The sequence below is a fragment of the Bombina bombina genome, chromosome 5, assembly GCF_027579735.1.
Source record: "Bombina bombina isolate aBomBom1 chromosome 5, aBomBom1.pri, whole genome shotgun sequence".
Lineage (NCBI taxonomy): Eukaryota > Metazoa > Chordata > Amphibia > Anura > Bombinatoridae > Bombina > Bombina bombina.
Genome location: NC_069503.1, coordinates 898090779 through 898103249, shown reverse-complemented (window position 1 = coordinate 898103249; position 12471 = coordinate 898090779). Strand labels below are relative to the sequence as shown.

Genomic DNA, 12471 nt, shown 5'->3' with positions numbered 1-12471 from the left:
GCTCTCAAATTGGCTAATTCTTTCACCCTAGATGCCACTTTGCAATTGGCTAGGTTAGCGGCGAAAAATTCTGGTTTTGCTATTGTGGCGCGCAGAGCGCTTTGGTTAAAATCTTGGTCAGCGGATGCGTCTTCCAAGAACAAATTGCTTAACATTCCTTTCAAGGGGAAAACGCTGTTTGGCCCTGACTTGAAAGAGATTATCTCTGATATCACTGGGGGCAAGGGCCACGCCCTTCCTCAGGATAGGTCTTTCAAGGCCAAAAATAAACCTAATTTTCGTCCCTTTCGCAGAAACGGACCAGCCCCAAGTGCTACGTCCTCTAAGCAAGAGGGTAATACTTCTCAAGCCAAGCCAGCCTGGAGACCAATGCAAGGCTGGAACAAAGGAAAGCAGGCCAAGAAACCTGCCACTGCTACCAAGACAGCATGAGATGTTGGCCCCCGATCCGGGACCGGATCTGGTGGGGGGCAGACTCTCTCTCTTCGCTCAGGCTTGGGCAAGAGATGTTCTGGATCCTTGGGCGCTAGAAATAGTCTCCCAAGGTTATCTTCTGGAATTCAAGGGGCTTCCCCCAAGGGGGAGGTTCCACAGGTCTCAATTGTCTTCAGACCACATAAAAAAACAGGCATTCTTACATTGTGTAGAAGACCTGTTAAAAATGGGAGTGATTCATCCTGTTCCATTAGGAGAACAAGGGATGGGGTTCTACTCCAATCTGTTCGTAGTTCCCAAAAAAGAGGGAACATTCAGACCAATCTTAGATCTCAAGATCCTAAACAAGTTTCTCAAGGTTCCATCGTTCAAAATGGAAACCATTCGAACTATTCTTCCTTCCATCCAGGAAGGTCAATTCATGACCACGGTGGATTTAAAGGATGCGTATCTACATATTCCTATCCACAAGGAACATCATCGGTTCCTAAGGTTCGCATTCCTGGACAAGCATTACCAGTTTGTGGCACTTCCGTTCGGATTAGCCACTGCTCCAAGGATTTTCACAAAGGTACTAGGGTCCCTTCTAGCGGTGCTAAGACCAAGGGGCATTGCAGTAGTACCTTACTTGGACGACATTCTGATTCAAGCGTCGTCCCTTCCTCAAGCAAAGGCTCACACGGACATTGTCCTGGCCTTTCTCAGATCTCACGGGTGGAAAGTGAACGTAGAAAAAAGTTCTCTGTCTCCGTCAACAAGGGTTCCCTTCTTGGGAACAATAATAGACTCCTTAGAAATGAGGATTTTTCTGACAGAGGCCAGAAAATCAAAACTTCTGAACTCTTGTCAAATACTTCATTCTGTTCCTCTTCCTTCCATAGCGCAGTGCATGGAAGTAATAGGTTTGATGGTAGCGGCAATGGACATAGTTCCTTTTGCGCGCATTCATCTAAGACCATTACAACTGTGCATGCTCAGTCAGTGGAATGGGGACTATACAGACTTGTCTCCGACGATACAAGTAAATCAGAGGACCAGAGATTCACTCCGTTGGTGGCTGTCCCTGGACAACCTGTCACAGGGGATGAGCTTCCGCAGACCAGAGTGGGTCATTGTCACGACCGACGCCAGTCTGGTGGGCTGGGGCGCGGTCTGGGGACCCCTGAAGGCTCAGGGTCTTTGGTCTCGGGAAGAATCTCTTCTACCGATAAATATTCTGGAACTGAGAGCGATACTCAATGCTCTCAAGGCTTGGCCTCAGCTAGCAAAGGCCAAGTTCATACGGTTTCAATCAGACAACATGACGACTGTTGCGTACATCAACCATCAGGGGGGAACAAGGAGTTCCCTGGCGATGGAAGAAGTGACCAAAATCATTCAATGGGCGGAGACTCACTCCTGCCACTTGTCTGCAATCCACATCCCAGGAGTGGAAAATTGGGAAGCGGATTTTCTGAGTCGTCAGACATTTCATCCGGGGGAGTGGGAACTCCATCCGGAAATCTTTGCCCAAATCACTCAATTGTGGGGCATTCCAGACATGGATCTGATGGCCTCTCGTCAGAACTTCAAGGTTCCTTGCTACGGGTCCAGATCCAGGGATCCCAAGGCGACTCTAGTAGATGCACTAGTAGCACCTTGGACCTTCAAACTAGCTTATGTATTCCCGCCGTTTCCTCTCATCCCCAGGCTGGTAGCCAGGATCAATCAGGAGAGAGCATCGGTGATCTTGATAGCTCCTGCGTGGCCACGCAGGACTTGGTATGTAGACCTGGTGAATATGTCATCGGCTCCACCATGGAAGCTACCTTTGAGACGAGACCACCTTGTTCAAGGTCCGTTCGAACATCCGAATCTGGTCTCACTCCAACTGACTGCTTGGAGATTGAACGCTTGATCTTATCAAAGCGAGGGTTCTCAGATTCTGTCATTGATACTCTTGTTCAGGCCAGAAAGCCTGTAACTAGAAAAATTTACCACAAAATATGGAAAAAATATATCTGTTGGTGTGAATCTAAAGGATTCCCTTGGGACAAGGTAAAAATTCCTAAGATTCTATCCTTCCTTCAAGAAGGTTTGGAGAAAGGATTATCTGCTAGTTCCTTGAAGGGACAGATTTCTGCCTTGTCTGTGTTACTTCACAAAAAACTGGCAGCTGTGCCAGATGTTCAAGCCTTTGTTCAGGCTCTGGTTAGAATCAAGCCTGTTTACAAACCTTTGACTCCTCCTTGGAGTCTCAATTTAGTTCTTTCAGTTCTTCAGGGGGTTCCGTTTGAACCCTTACATTCCGTTGATATTAAGTTATTATCTTGGAAAGTTTTGTTTTTGGTTGCAATTTCTTCTGCTAGAAGAGTTTCAGAATTATCTGCTCTGCAGTGTTCTCCTCCTTATCTGGTGTTCCATGCAGATAAGGTGGTTTTACGTACTAAACCTGGTTTTCTTCCGAAAGTTGTTTCTAACAAAAACATTAACCAGGAGATAGTCGTGCCTTCTTTGTGTCCGAATCCAGTTTCAAAGAAGGAACGTTTGTTGCACAATTTGGATGTTGTTCGTGCTCTAAAATTCTATTTAGATGCTACAAAGGATTTTAGACAAACATCTTCCTTGTTTTTTGTTTATTCTGGTAAAAGGAGAGGTCAAAAAGCAACTTCTACCTCTCTCTCTTTTTGGATTAAAAGCATCATCAGATTGGCTTACGAGACTGCCGGACGGCAGCCTCCTGAAAGAATCACAGCTCATTCCACTAGGGCTGTGGCTTCCACATGGGCCTTCAAGAACGAGGCTTCTGTTGATCAGATATGTAAGGCAGCGACTTGGTCTTCACTGCACACTTTTACTAAATTTTACAAGTTTGATACTTTTGCTTCTTCTGAGGCTATTTTTGGGAGAGAGGTTTTGCAAGCCGTGGTGCCTTCCATCTAGGTGACCTGATTTGCTCCCTCCCTTCATCCGTGTCCTAAAGCTTTGGTATTGGTTCCCACAAGTAAGGATGACGCCGTGGACCGGACACACCTATGTTGGAGAAAACAGAATTTATGTTTACCTGATAAATTACTTTCTCCAACGGTGTGTCCGGTCCACGGCCCGCCCTGGTTTTTTAATCAGGTCTGATAATTTATTTTCTTTAACTACAGTCACCACGGTATCATATGGTTTCTCCTATGCAAATATTCCTCCTTTACGTCGGTCGAATGACTGGGGAAGGCGGAGCCTAGGAGGGATCATGTGACCAGCTTTGCTGGGCTCTTTGCCATTTCCTGTTGGGGAAGAGAATATCCCACAAGTAAGGATGACGCCGTGGACCGGACACACCGTTGGAGAAAGTAATTTATCAGGTAAACATAAATTCTGTTTTCTATGATCTTAGCAGAAGTAACTAAGATCCATGGCTGTTCTCACATATTCTGAGGAGTGAGGTAACTTCAGAGAGGGAATGGCGTGCAGGTTTTCCTGCAATAAGGTATGTGCAGTTAATATTTTTCTAGGGATGGAATTTGCTAGAAAATGCTGCTTATACCGGATTAATGTAAGTAAAGCCTTAAATGCAGTGATAGCTACTGGTATCAGGCTTATTAATAGAGATGCATACTCTTATAAAAATGTAATATAAAACGTTTGCTGGCATGTTAATCGTTTTTATATGTTTGGTGACAAAACTTATTGGGCCCTAGTTTTTTTCCACATGGCTGGTTTGATTTCTGCCTAGAGACAGTTTCCTGAAGCTTTCCACTGTTGCAATATGAGTGTGAAGGGCCTATTTTAGTGCTTTTCTGTGCAGATAAAAATACTGACAGAGACATTCAGCTTCCCTCTGCATGATCCAGGACATATCTGAAGGGCTCAAAAGGCTTCAAAGTCGTGTTTGAGGAGGGTAACAATCACAGTAGACTGTCGCAGTTGTTGTGACTGTGTTTAAAAAACGTTTTTGTCATTTATTCTGTTTTTGTTATTAAGGGGTTAATCATCCATTTGCAAGTGGGTGCAATGCTCTGCTGACTTGTTACATACACTGTAAAAATTTTGTTGGTGTAACTGCCTTTTTTCACTGTTATTTCAAATTTTGTCAATTTGTTTCTCTTAAAGGCACAGTAACGTTTTTTATATTGCTTGTTAACTTGCTTTAAAGTTTTTTCCAAGCTTGCTAGTCTCATTGCTAGTCTGTACAAACATGTCTGAAACAGAGGATACTTGTTCATTATGTTTAAAAGCCATGGTGGAGCCCCATAGGAGAATGTGTACTAAATGTATTGATTTCATCTTAAACAGTAAAGATCAGTCTTTATCTATAAAAGAATTGTCACCAGAGGGGTCTGTCGAGGGGGAAGTTATGCCGACTAACTCTCCCCACATGTCGGACCCTTCGCCTCCCGCTCAAGGGACGCACGCTAATATGGCGCCAAGTACATCAGGGACGCCCATAGCGATTTCTTTGCAGGACATGGCTGCAATTATGAATAATACCCTGTCAGAGGTATTATCCAGATTGCCTGAATTGAGAGGTAAGCGCGATAGCTCTGGGGTTAGACGAGATACAGAGCGTGTAGATGCTGTAAGAGCCATGCCTGATACTGCGTCACAATATGCAGAACCTGAGGACGGAGAGCTTCAGTCTGTGGGCGACGTCTCTGATTCGGGGAGACCTGATTCAGAGATTTCTAATTTTAAATTTAAGCTTGAGAACCTCCGTGTATTGCTTGGGGAGGTATTAGCTGCTCTGAATGACTGTGACACAATTGCAGTGCCAGAGAAATTGTGTAGGCTGGATAAATACTATGCAGTGCTGGTGAGTACTGATGTTTTTCCAATACCTAAAAGGCTTACAGAAATTTATTAGTAAGGAGTGGGATAGGCCCGGTGTGCCCTTTTCCCCACCTCCTATATTTAGAAAAATGTTTCCAATAGATGCCACTACACGGGACTTATGGCAGACTGTCCCTAAGGTGGTGGGAGCAGTTTCTACTTTAGCAAAGCGTACCACTATCCCGGTTGAGGACAGTTGTGCTTTTTCAGATCCAATGGATAAAAATTAGAGGGTTACCTTAAGAAAATGTTTATTCAACAAGGTTTGATTTTACAGCCCCTTGCATGCATTGCGCCTGTCACTGCTGCGGAGGCAGAATCCTGGTTTGAGGCCCTGGAAGAGGCCATCCATACAGCTCCATTGACTGAAATTGTTGACAAGCTTAGAACTCTTAAGCTAGCTAACTCATTTGTTTCTGATGCCATTGTTCATTTGACTAAACTAACGGCTAAGAATTCCGGATTCGCCATCCAGGCGCGTAGGGCGCTATGGCTCAAATCCTGGTCAGCTGATGTGACTTTAAAGTCTAAATTACTCAACATTCCTTTCAAGGGGCAGACCTTATTCGGGCCTGGTTTGAAAGAAATTATTGCTGACATTACTGGAGGTAAGGGTCATACCCTTCCTCAGGACAGGGCCAAATCAAAGGCCAAACAGTCTAATTTTAGTGCCTTTCGAAATTCCAAGGCAGGTGCAGCATCAACTTCCTCCGCTTCAAGACAAGAGGGAACTTTTGCTCAATCTAAGCAGGCCTGGAAACTTAACCAGTCCTGGAACAAAGGCAAGCAGGCCAGAAAGCCTGCTGCTGCCTCTAAGACAGCATGAAGGACCGGCCCCCTATCCGGCGACGGATCTAGTAGGGGGCAGACTTTTTCTCTTCGCCCAGGCGTGGGCAAGAGATGTTCAGGATCCTTGGGCGTTGGCGATCATATCTCAGGGATATCTTCTGGACTTCAAAGCTTCCCCTCCACAAGGGAGATTTCATCTTTCAAGGTTATCTGCAAATCAGATAAAGAAAGAGGCATTCCTGCGCTGTGTGCAAGACCTCCTAGTAATGGGAGTGATCCATCCAGTTCCGCGGACGGAACAAGGACAGGGTTTTTATTCAAATCTGTTTGTGGTTCCCAAAAAAGAGGGAACCTTCAGACCAATTTTGGATCTAAAGATCTTAAACAAATTCCTCAGAGTTCCATCTTTCAAAATGGAAACTATTCGGACCATCCTACCCATGATCCAAGAGGGTCAGTACATGACCACAGTGGACTTAAAGGATGCCTACCTTCACATACCGATTCACAAAGATCATCATCGGTTCCTAAGGTTTGTCTTTCTAGACAGGCATTACCAATTTGTAGCTCTTCCCTTCGGGTTGGCTACAGCCCCGAGAATCTTTACGAAGGTTCTGGGCTCACTTCTGGCGGTTCTAAGACCGCGAGGCATAGCGGTGGCTCCGTATTTAGACGACATCCTGATACAGGCGTCAAGCTTTCAAATTGCCAAGTCTCATACAGAGATAGTTCTGGCATTTCCGAGATCGCACGGGTGGAAAGTGAACGAGGAAAAGAGTTCTCTATCCCCACTCACAAGAGTCTCCTTCTTAGGGACTCTTATAGATTCTGTAGAGATGAAAATTTACCTGACGGAGTCCAGGTTATAAAAGCTTCTAAATGCTTGCCGTATTCTTCATTCCATTCCGCGCCCTTCGGTGGCTCAGTGTATGGAGGTGATCGGCTTAATGGTAGCGGCAATGGACATAGTGCCATTTGCGCGACTACATCTCAGACCGCTGCAATTATGCAAGTCAGTGGAATGGGGATTACACAGATTTGTCCCCTCTGCTAAATCTGGATCAAGAGACCAGAGATTCTCTTCTCTGGTGGTTGTCTCGGGTCCACCTGTCCGAGGGTATGACCTTTCGCAGGCCAGATTGGACAATTGTAACAACAGATGCCAGCCTTCTAGGTTGGGGTGCAGTCTGGAACTCCCTGAAGGCACAGGGATCGTGGATTCAGGAGGAGAAACTCCTTCCGATAAATATTCTGGAGTTAAGAGCAATATTCAATGCTCTTCTGGCTTGGCCTCAGTTAGCAACACTGAGGTTCATCAGATTTCAGTCGGACAATATCACGACTGTGGCTTACATCAACCATCAAGGGGGAACCAGGAGTTCCCTAGCGATGTTAGAAGTCTCAAAAATAATTCGCTGGGCAGAGACTCACTCTTGCCACCTGTCAGCAATCCATATCCCAGGCGTGGAGAACTGGGAGGCGGATTTTCTAAGTCGTCAGACTTTTCACCCGGGGGAGTGGGAACTCCATCCGGAGGGGTTTGCTCAATTGTTTCATCGTTGGGGCAAACCAGAGTTGGATCTCATGGCGTCTCGCCAGAACGCCAAGCTTCCTTGTTACGGATCCAGGTCCAGGGACCCAGAAGCGACGCTGATAGATGCTCTAGCAGCGCCTTGGTTCTTCAACCCGGCTTATGTGTTTCCTCTGCTCCCTCGACTGACTGCCAAAATCAAACAGGAGAGAGCATCAGTGATTCTAATAGCGCCTGCGTGGCCACGCAGGACCTGGTATGCAGACCTAGTGGACATGTCATCCTTTCCACCATGGACTCTGCCTCTAAGACAGGACCTTCTAATACAAGGTCCTTTCAATCATCCAAATCTAATTTCTCTGAGACTGACTGCATGGAGATTGAACGCTTGATTCTATCAAAGCGTGGCTTCTCAGAGTCAGTCATTGATACCTTAATACAGGCACGAAAGCCTGTTACCAGGAAAATCTATCACAAGATATGGCGTACATATCTTTACTGGTGTGAATCCAAGAATTACTCATGGAGTAAGGTTAGGATTCCTAGGATATTGTCCTTTCTCCAAGAGGGTTTGGACAAAGGATTATCAGCTAGTTCCTTTAAAGGGACAGATTTCTGCTCTGTCTATTCTTTTGCACAAGCGTCTGGCAGAAGTTCCAGACATCCAGGCATTTTGTCAGGCTTTGGTTAGAATTAAGCCTGTGTTTAAACCTGTTGCTCCCCCATGGAGCTTAAACTTGGTTCTTCAAGGAGTTCCGTTTGAACCCCTTCATTCCATTGATATTAAGCTTTTATCTTGGAAAGTTCTGTTTTTGATGGCTATTTCCTCGGCTCGGAGAGTCTCTGAGCTATCTGCCTTACAATGTGATTCTCCTTATCTGATTTTTCATGCAGATAAGGTAGTTCTGCGTACCAAACCTGGGTTTTTACCTAAGGTGGTTTCTAACAGGAATATCAATCAAGAGATGGTTGTTCCATCATTGTGTCCTAATCCTTCTTCAAAGAAGGAACGTCTTTTACATAATCTGGACGTAGTCCGTGCCTTGAAGTTTTACTTACAAGCTACTAAAGATTTTAGTCAAACATCTTCCCTGTTTGTCGTTTATTCTGGACAGAGGAGAGGTCAAAAATCTTCGGCAACCTCTTTCCTTTTGGCTTCGGAGTATTATACGCCTAGCCTATGAGACTGCTGGACAGCAGCCCCCTGAAAGAATTACAGCTCATTCTACTAGAGCTGTGGCTTCCACCTGGGCCTTTAAAAATGAGGCCTCTGTTGAACAGATTTGCAAGGCCGCGACTTGGTCTTCGCTTGACACTATTTCAAAATTTTACAAATTTGATACTTTTGCTTCTTCGGAGGCTGTTTTTGGGAGAAAGGTTCTTCAGGCAGTGGTTCCTTCCGCTTAATCCCTGCCTTGTCCCTCCCATCATCCGTGTACTTTAGCTTTGGTATTGGTATCCCATAAGTAATGGTTGATCCGTGGACTGGATACACTTAACAAGAGAAAACATAATTTATGCTTACCTGATGAATTTATTTCTCTTGTAGTGTATCCAGTCCACGGCCCGCCCTGTCATTTTAAGGCAGGTCTAAAATTTAATTAAACTACAGTCACCACTGCACCCTATGGTTTCTCCTTTCTCTGTTTGTTTCGGTCGAATGACTGGATATGGCAGTTAGGGGAGGAGCTATATAGCAGCTCTGCTGTGGGTGATCCTCTTGCAACTTCCTGTTGGGAAGGAGAATATCCCATAAGTAATGGATGATCCGTGGACTGGATACACTACAAGAGAAATAAATTTATCAGGTAAGCATAAATTATGTTTTTCAGTTATGAGTATTAAAACCGCAACATCCATTTTTTTTTTTTCCCCTCAGATTTGAAGTGGGTTAACATCAATAGCACTGCAGAAGCCTGCAAAATATTGCATTTTGGAAACAAAAATAGAAGTTTGGCATCTACACGAATGAACCAACAGTCAAGTAGAAGGTTTGTTTTGGTGTGTGTGTGTGTGTGTGTGTGTGTGTGTGTTTTTTTTTGTTTAACCTATAAAAATAAATTTACATTATATATTTTTAAGAAGACAATCCAAGGTATTGATCTAGGCCCATTTTGGTTTATTTCATGCCACGGTTTCGCTGCCAAATGTGATTGTTAAAACAAAAAAAAAACCAAAGTACCACCTTTTTTTTTTTTTTATAAATACGAACTTTGGTTTTCTCACTGAAATTATTTAAACACAACTATTGCAGTCATAATGCAAATTGTTGTAAAAGCTTCTTTCCCTAGCATCTTAGGTACTGGCAGACAGTCTGCAGTTTACGGGATAGTGTGTTTGTTCTAATACTAGCAGCTGTCTGCCGGTACCCAGTTTATATTTGTGTGTTTTTTTTTGTTGTTTTTGTTTTTACTGGTGTGTAGTAATTTCCTCACCCCCCCCCCCCCCCACACACACACACACACTCAAAAAGGAGTAAATCCTATGGACAAATAGATTAAACAAAGGTGCCTGGCTGCATGTTGTATTCATGTTTACGAACAAAACGGATTAAATAGAAAAATTAATATTGTGTCATATAAAGGCTTCTAACTTTTAAACATTACTTTTAGGTATTTTGCATTGCGCAGTCACTTAGTAATAAATAATAGAAAAAAGTATTTTTGAACACACTAAGCTGCGCACTCCTGAAAATACAAAATAGTAAAGTTCTACAATATTTATCTGCTCAAGGGTCTCTTCTGTCAGTATTGCAGGTTCACTACATATATATGAGGAATTGCTGCTTTTATTACAAAATAATCCAACACCAGTACAGAATCTTCTTGGTATTAAGCAATCTGGAAAAAGCACAGAGATCCTCCTCATAGTGCAATATGTTTATTACAAAAGATACAATTAAAATGTACAAACAATCCCCCTATGAGGAGCTACTTACTCTCCAAAACCGCAATCGTATGAGGTAAGGTCAGCGTACAGTAAGTCAGTCTCCAGGTAAGGTAAAGTTAAATCTAGTCTGCAGTCCTTGATCCTTCAAATCTCTAGCTCTTTATACCGTTGTTGCTTGCAAAGGGTTTTTGAAATAATAAACTATAAAACTGTATTACGCTGTGGATCGCGTGAATTTTAAACAGTGACATAATGTGGCGTGGCCTTACGTGTTTCACTGAAAACATCAGCTTTGTCAGAGGCTATCTGAGTACCCACCTTTCTTGTCAAATTTTAAATGCTCCAGGTCACCAATATTACTCCCACCTGATTACATTACGGAGGTCAGATTGTAGCCTCTCTGCTTAAAACTGACTTTTATAGTCAGACCCCTAGACACTCCTATAAACTCTTATAGGCTTAAACCTTGGCCTCTATTTATACAATCAAAAGGGATTCTATTAAACTTCATGTGTAATCATAATACACAACAATGTATACACTCTTAACAATGTTGCTTCCTTTCATTGAGGTTTATGCACAGCTCTCTTAAGGTCCCGCCACTGCAATTCAATCAGGTTGAAGTCTGGACTTTGACTTTGCAACACCTTGATTCTAATCTTTCAGCCATTCTGTTGTAGATTTTCTGGTGTGCTTGGGATCATTGACCTGTTGCATGACCCAATTACGGTCAAGCTTTAGCTGTCGGACAGATGGCCTCACATTTGACTCTAGTATACTTTTGTATACAGAGGAGTTCATGGTCTACTCAATGACTGCAAGGTGCCCAAGTCCTGTGGCTGCAAAACAAGTCCAAATCACCCCTCCAACATTGTGCTTGACAGTTGGTATGAGATGTTTGTGCTTTTTGGTTTTCACCAAACGTGGTGCTGTGCATTATGGTCAAACCTCTCCACTTTGATCTCCTCTGTCCAAAGGACATTGTTCCAGAAGCGGTTTGTTCAGATGCAACTTTGCAAATATGCAGCCATGTTCTGTTTAGAGAGGAGAGGCTTTCTCCTGGCAAACATTTCACACAACTCTTGAACTTTATAAATGAAACACAAGGAAAGAGGCGCCGTATGTGTGAATCTGTAATACCCAGTAACAAAGATAGAGCAAGTGCAGGGTACTCACAATATAGAAAGAGATTTCAACACAATACATAGACACTGCTATGAACACAGCAAGGGCATGTTTCTCTCTTTGAAGCTGACCTGAAGCAATTAAAGCAGCAAGACATGTATTGTGTTGAAATCTCTTGGACAACCTCCTACTAATGACTCTAGAAGATGCATTTAATCACAGTGGGAATCCATATGCCTTCCTAGTTTGAAATTCAAAGTTTCTTAGTTCTCTTTTGACGAATTCAGAGCCCAGAGCGTTGCTACACAGTAACTGCTTGATCAGTGCAGGAGTTCTTTTATAACCGTCTGATAAAAAGCTCCTGGGCCTTATTTTTCTGGATTGACCATCTACTGCCTGTCAAGACATACAGATTTTTACCTCTGGACCCTGAAGTGCCTTGCACAGCTAGCTGGTCTGCTGAAAAAACCAGCCTGCATCTACAGGCACATCTGAGTGCCTTTCTATATTGTGAGTACCCTGCACTTGCTCTATCTTTGTTACTGGGTATTACAGATTCACACATACGGCGCCTCTTTCCTTGTGTTTCATTTAGAGATTTGCTGACCTTTTGAGGGTGAAGATTGAGTGCGGCCTGGAGGACTATTGAACGACTATACTTTGCAATATACTGGACTATATCTACTGAGTCTGATTTCCACCATTAATTTGGGACTCTGGTATTTGGTGTCTGATATTATTATATATGACAAATATTGCAAGGAAATGTGTGGTTTTATGTAATTTTGCTTATACAGTGGCTTGTATATTTTTTGTATATTTTTTGTGTGTGTGTATATATATATATATATATATATATATATATATATATATATATATATATATATATATTAGAGCTGCAA

The 12471-nt window shown here is 43.2% G+C and overlaps 1 protein-coding gene across 1 annotated transcript in view; it reads left to right on the top strand.

Annotated features, from left to right (window-relative positions):
• Nucleotides 1–12471, top strand: part of LOC128661655 (kinesin-like protein KIF20A) — a 368820-nt gene that overhangs the window by 94545 nt on the left and 261804 nt on the right. The window contains exon 9 of the mRNA XM_053715886.1: nt 9435–9546. Within this exon, the coding sequence (XP_053571861.1) occupies nt 9435–9546 (112 nt within the window). The remainder of the gene's footprint in view (nt 1–9434; nt 9547–12471) is intronic.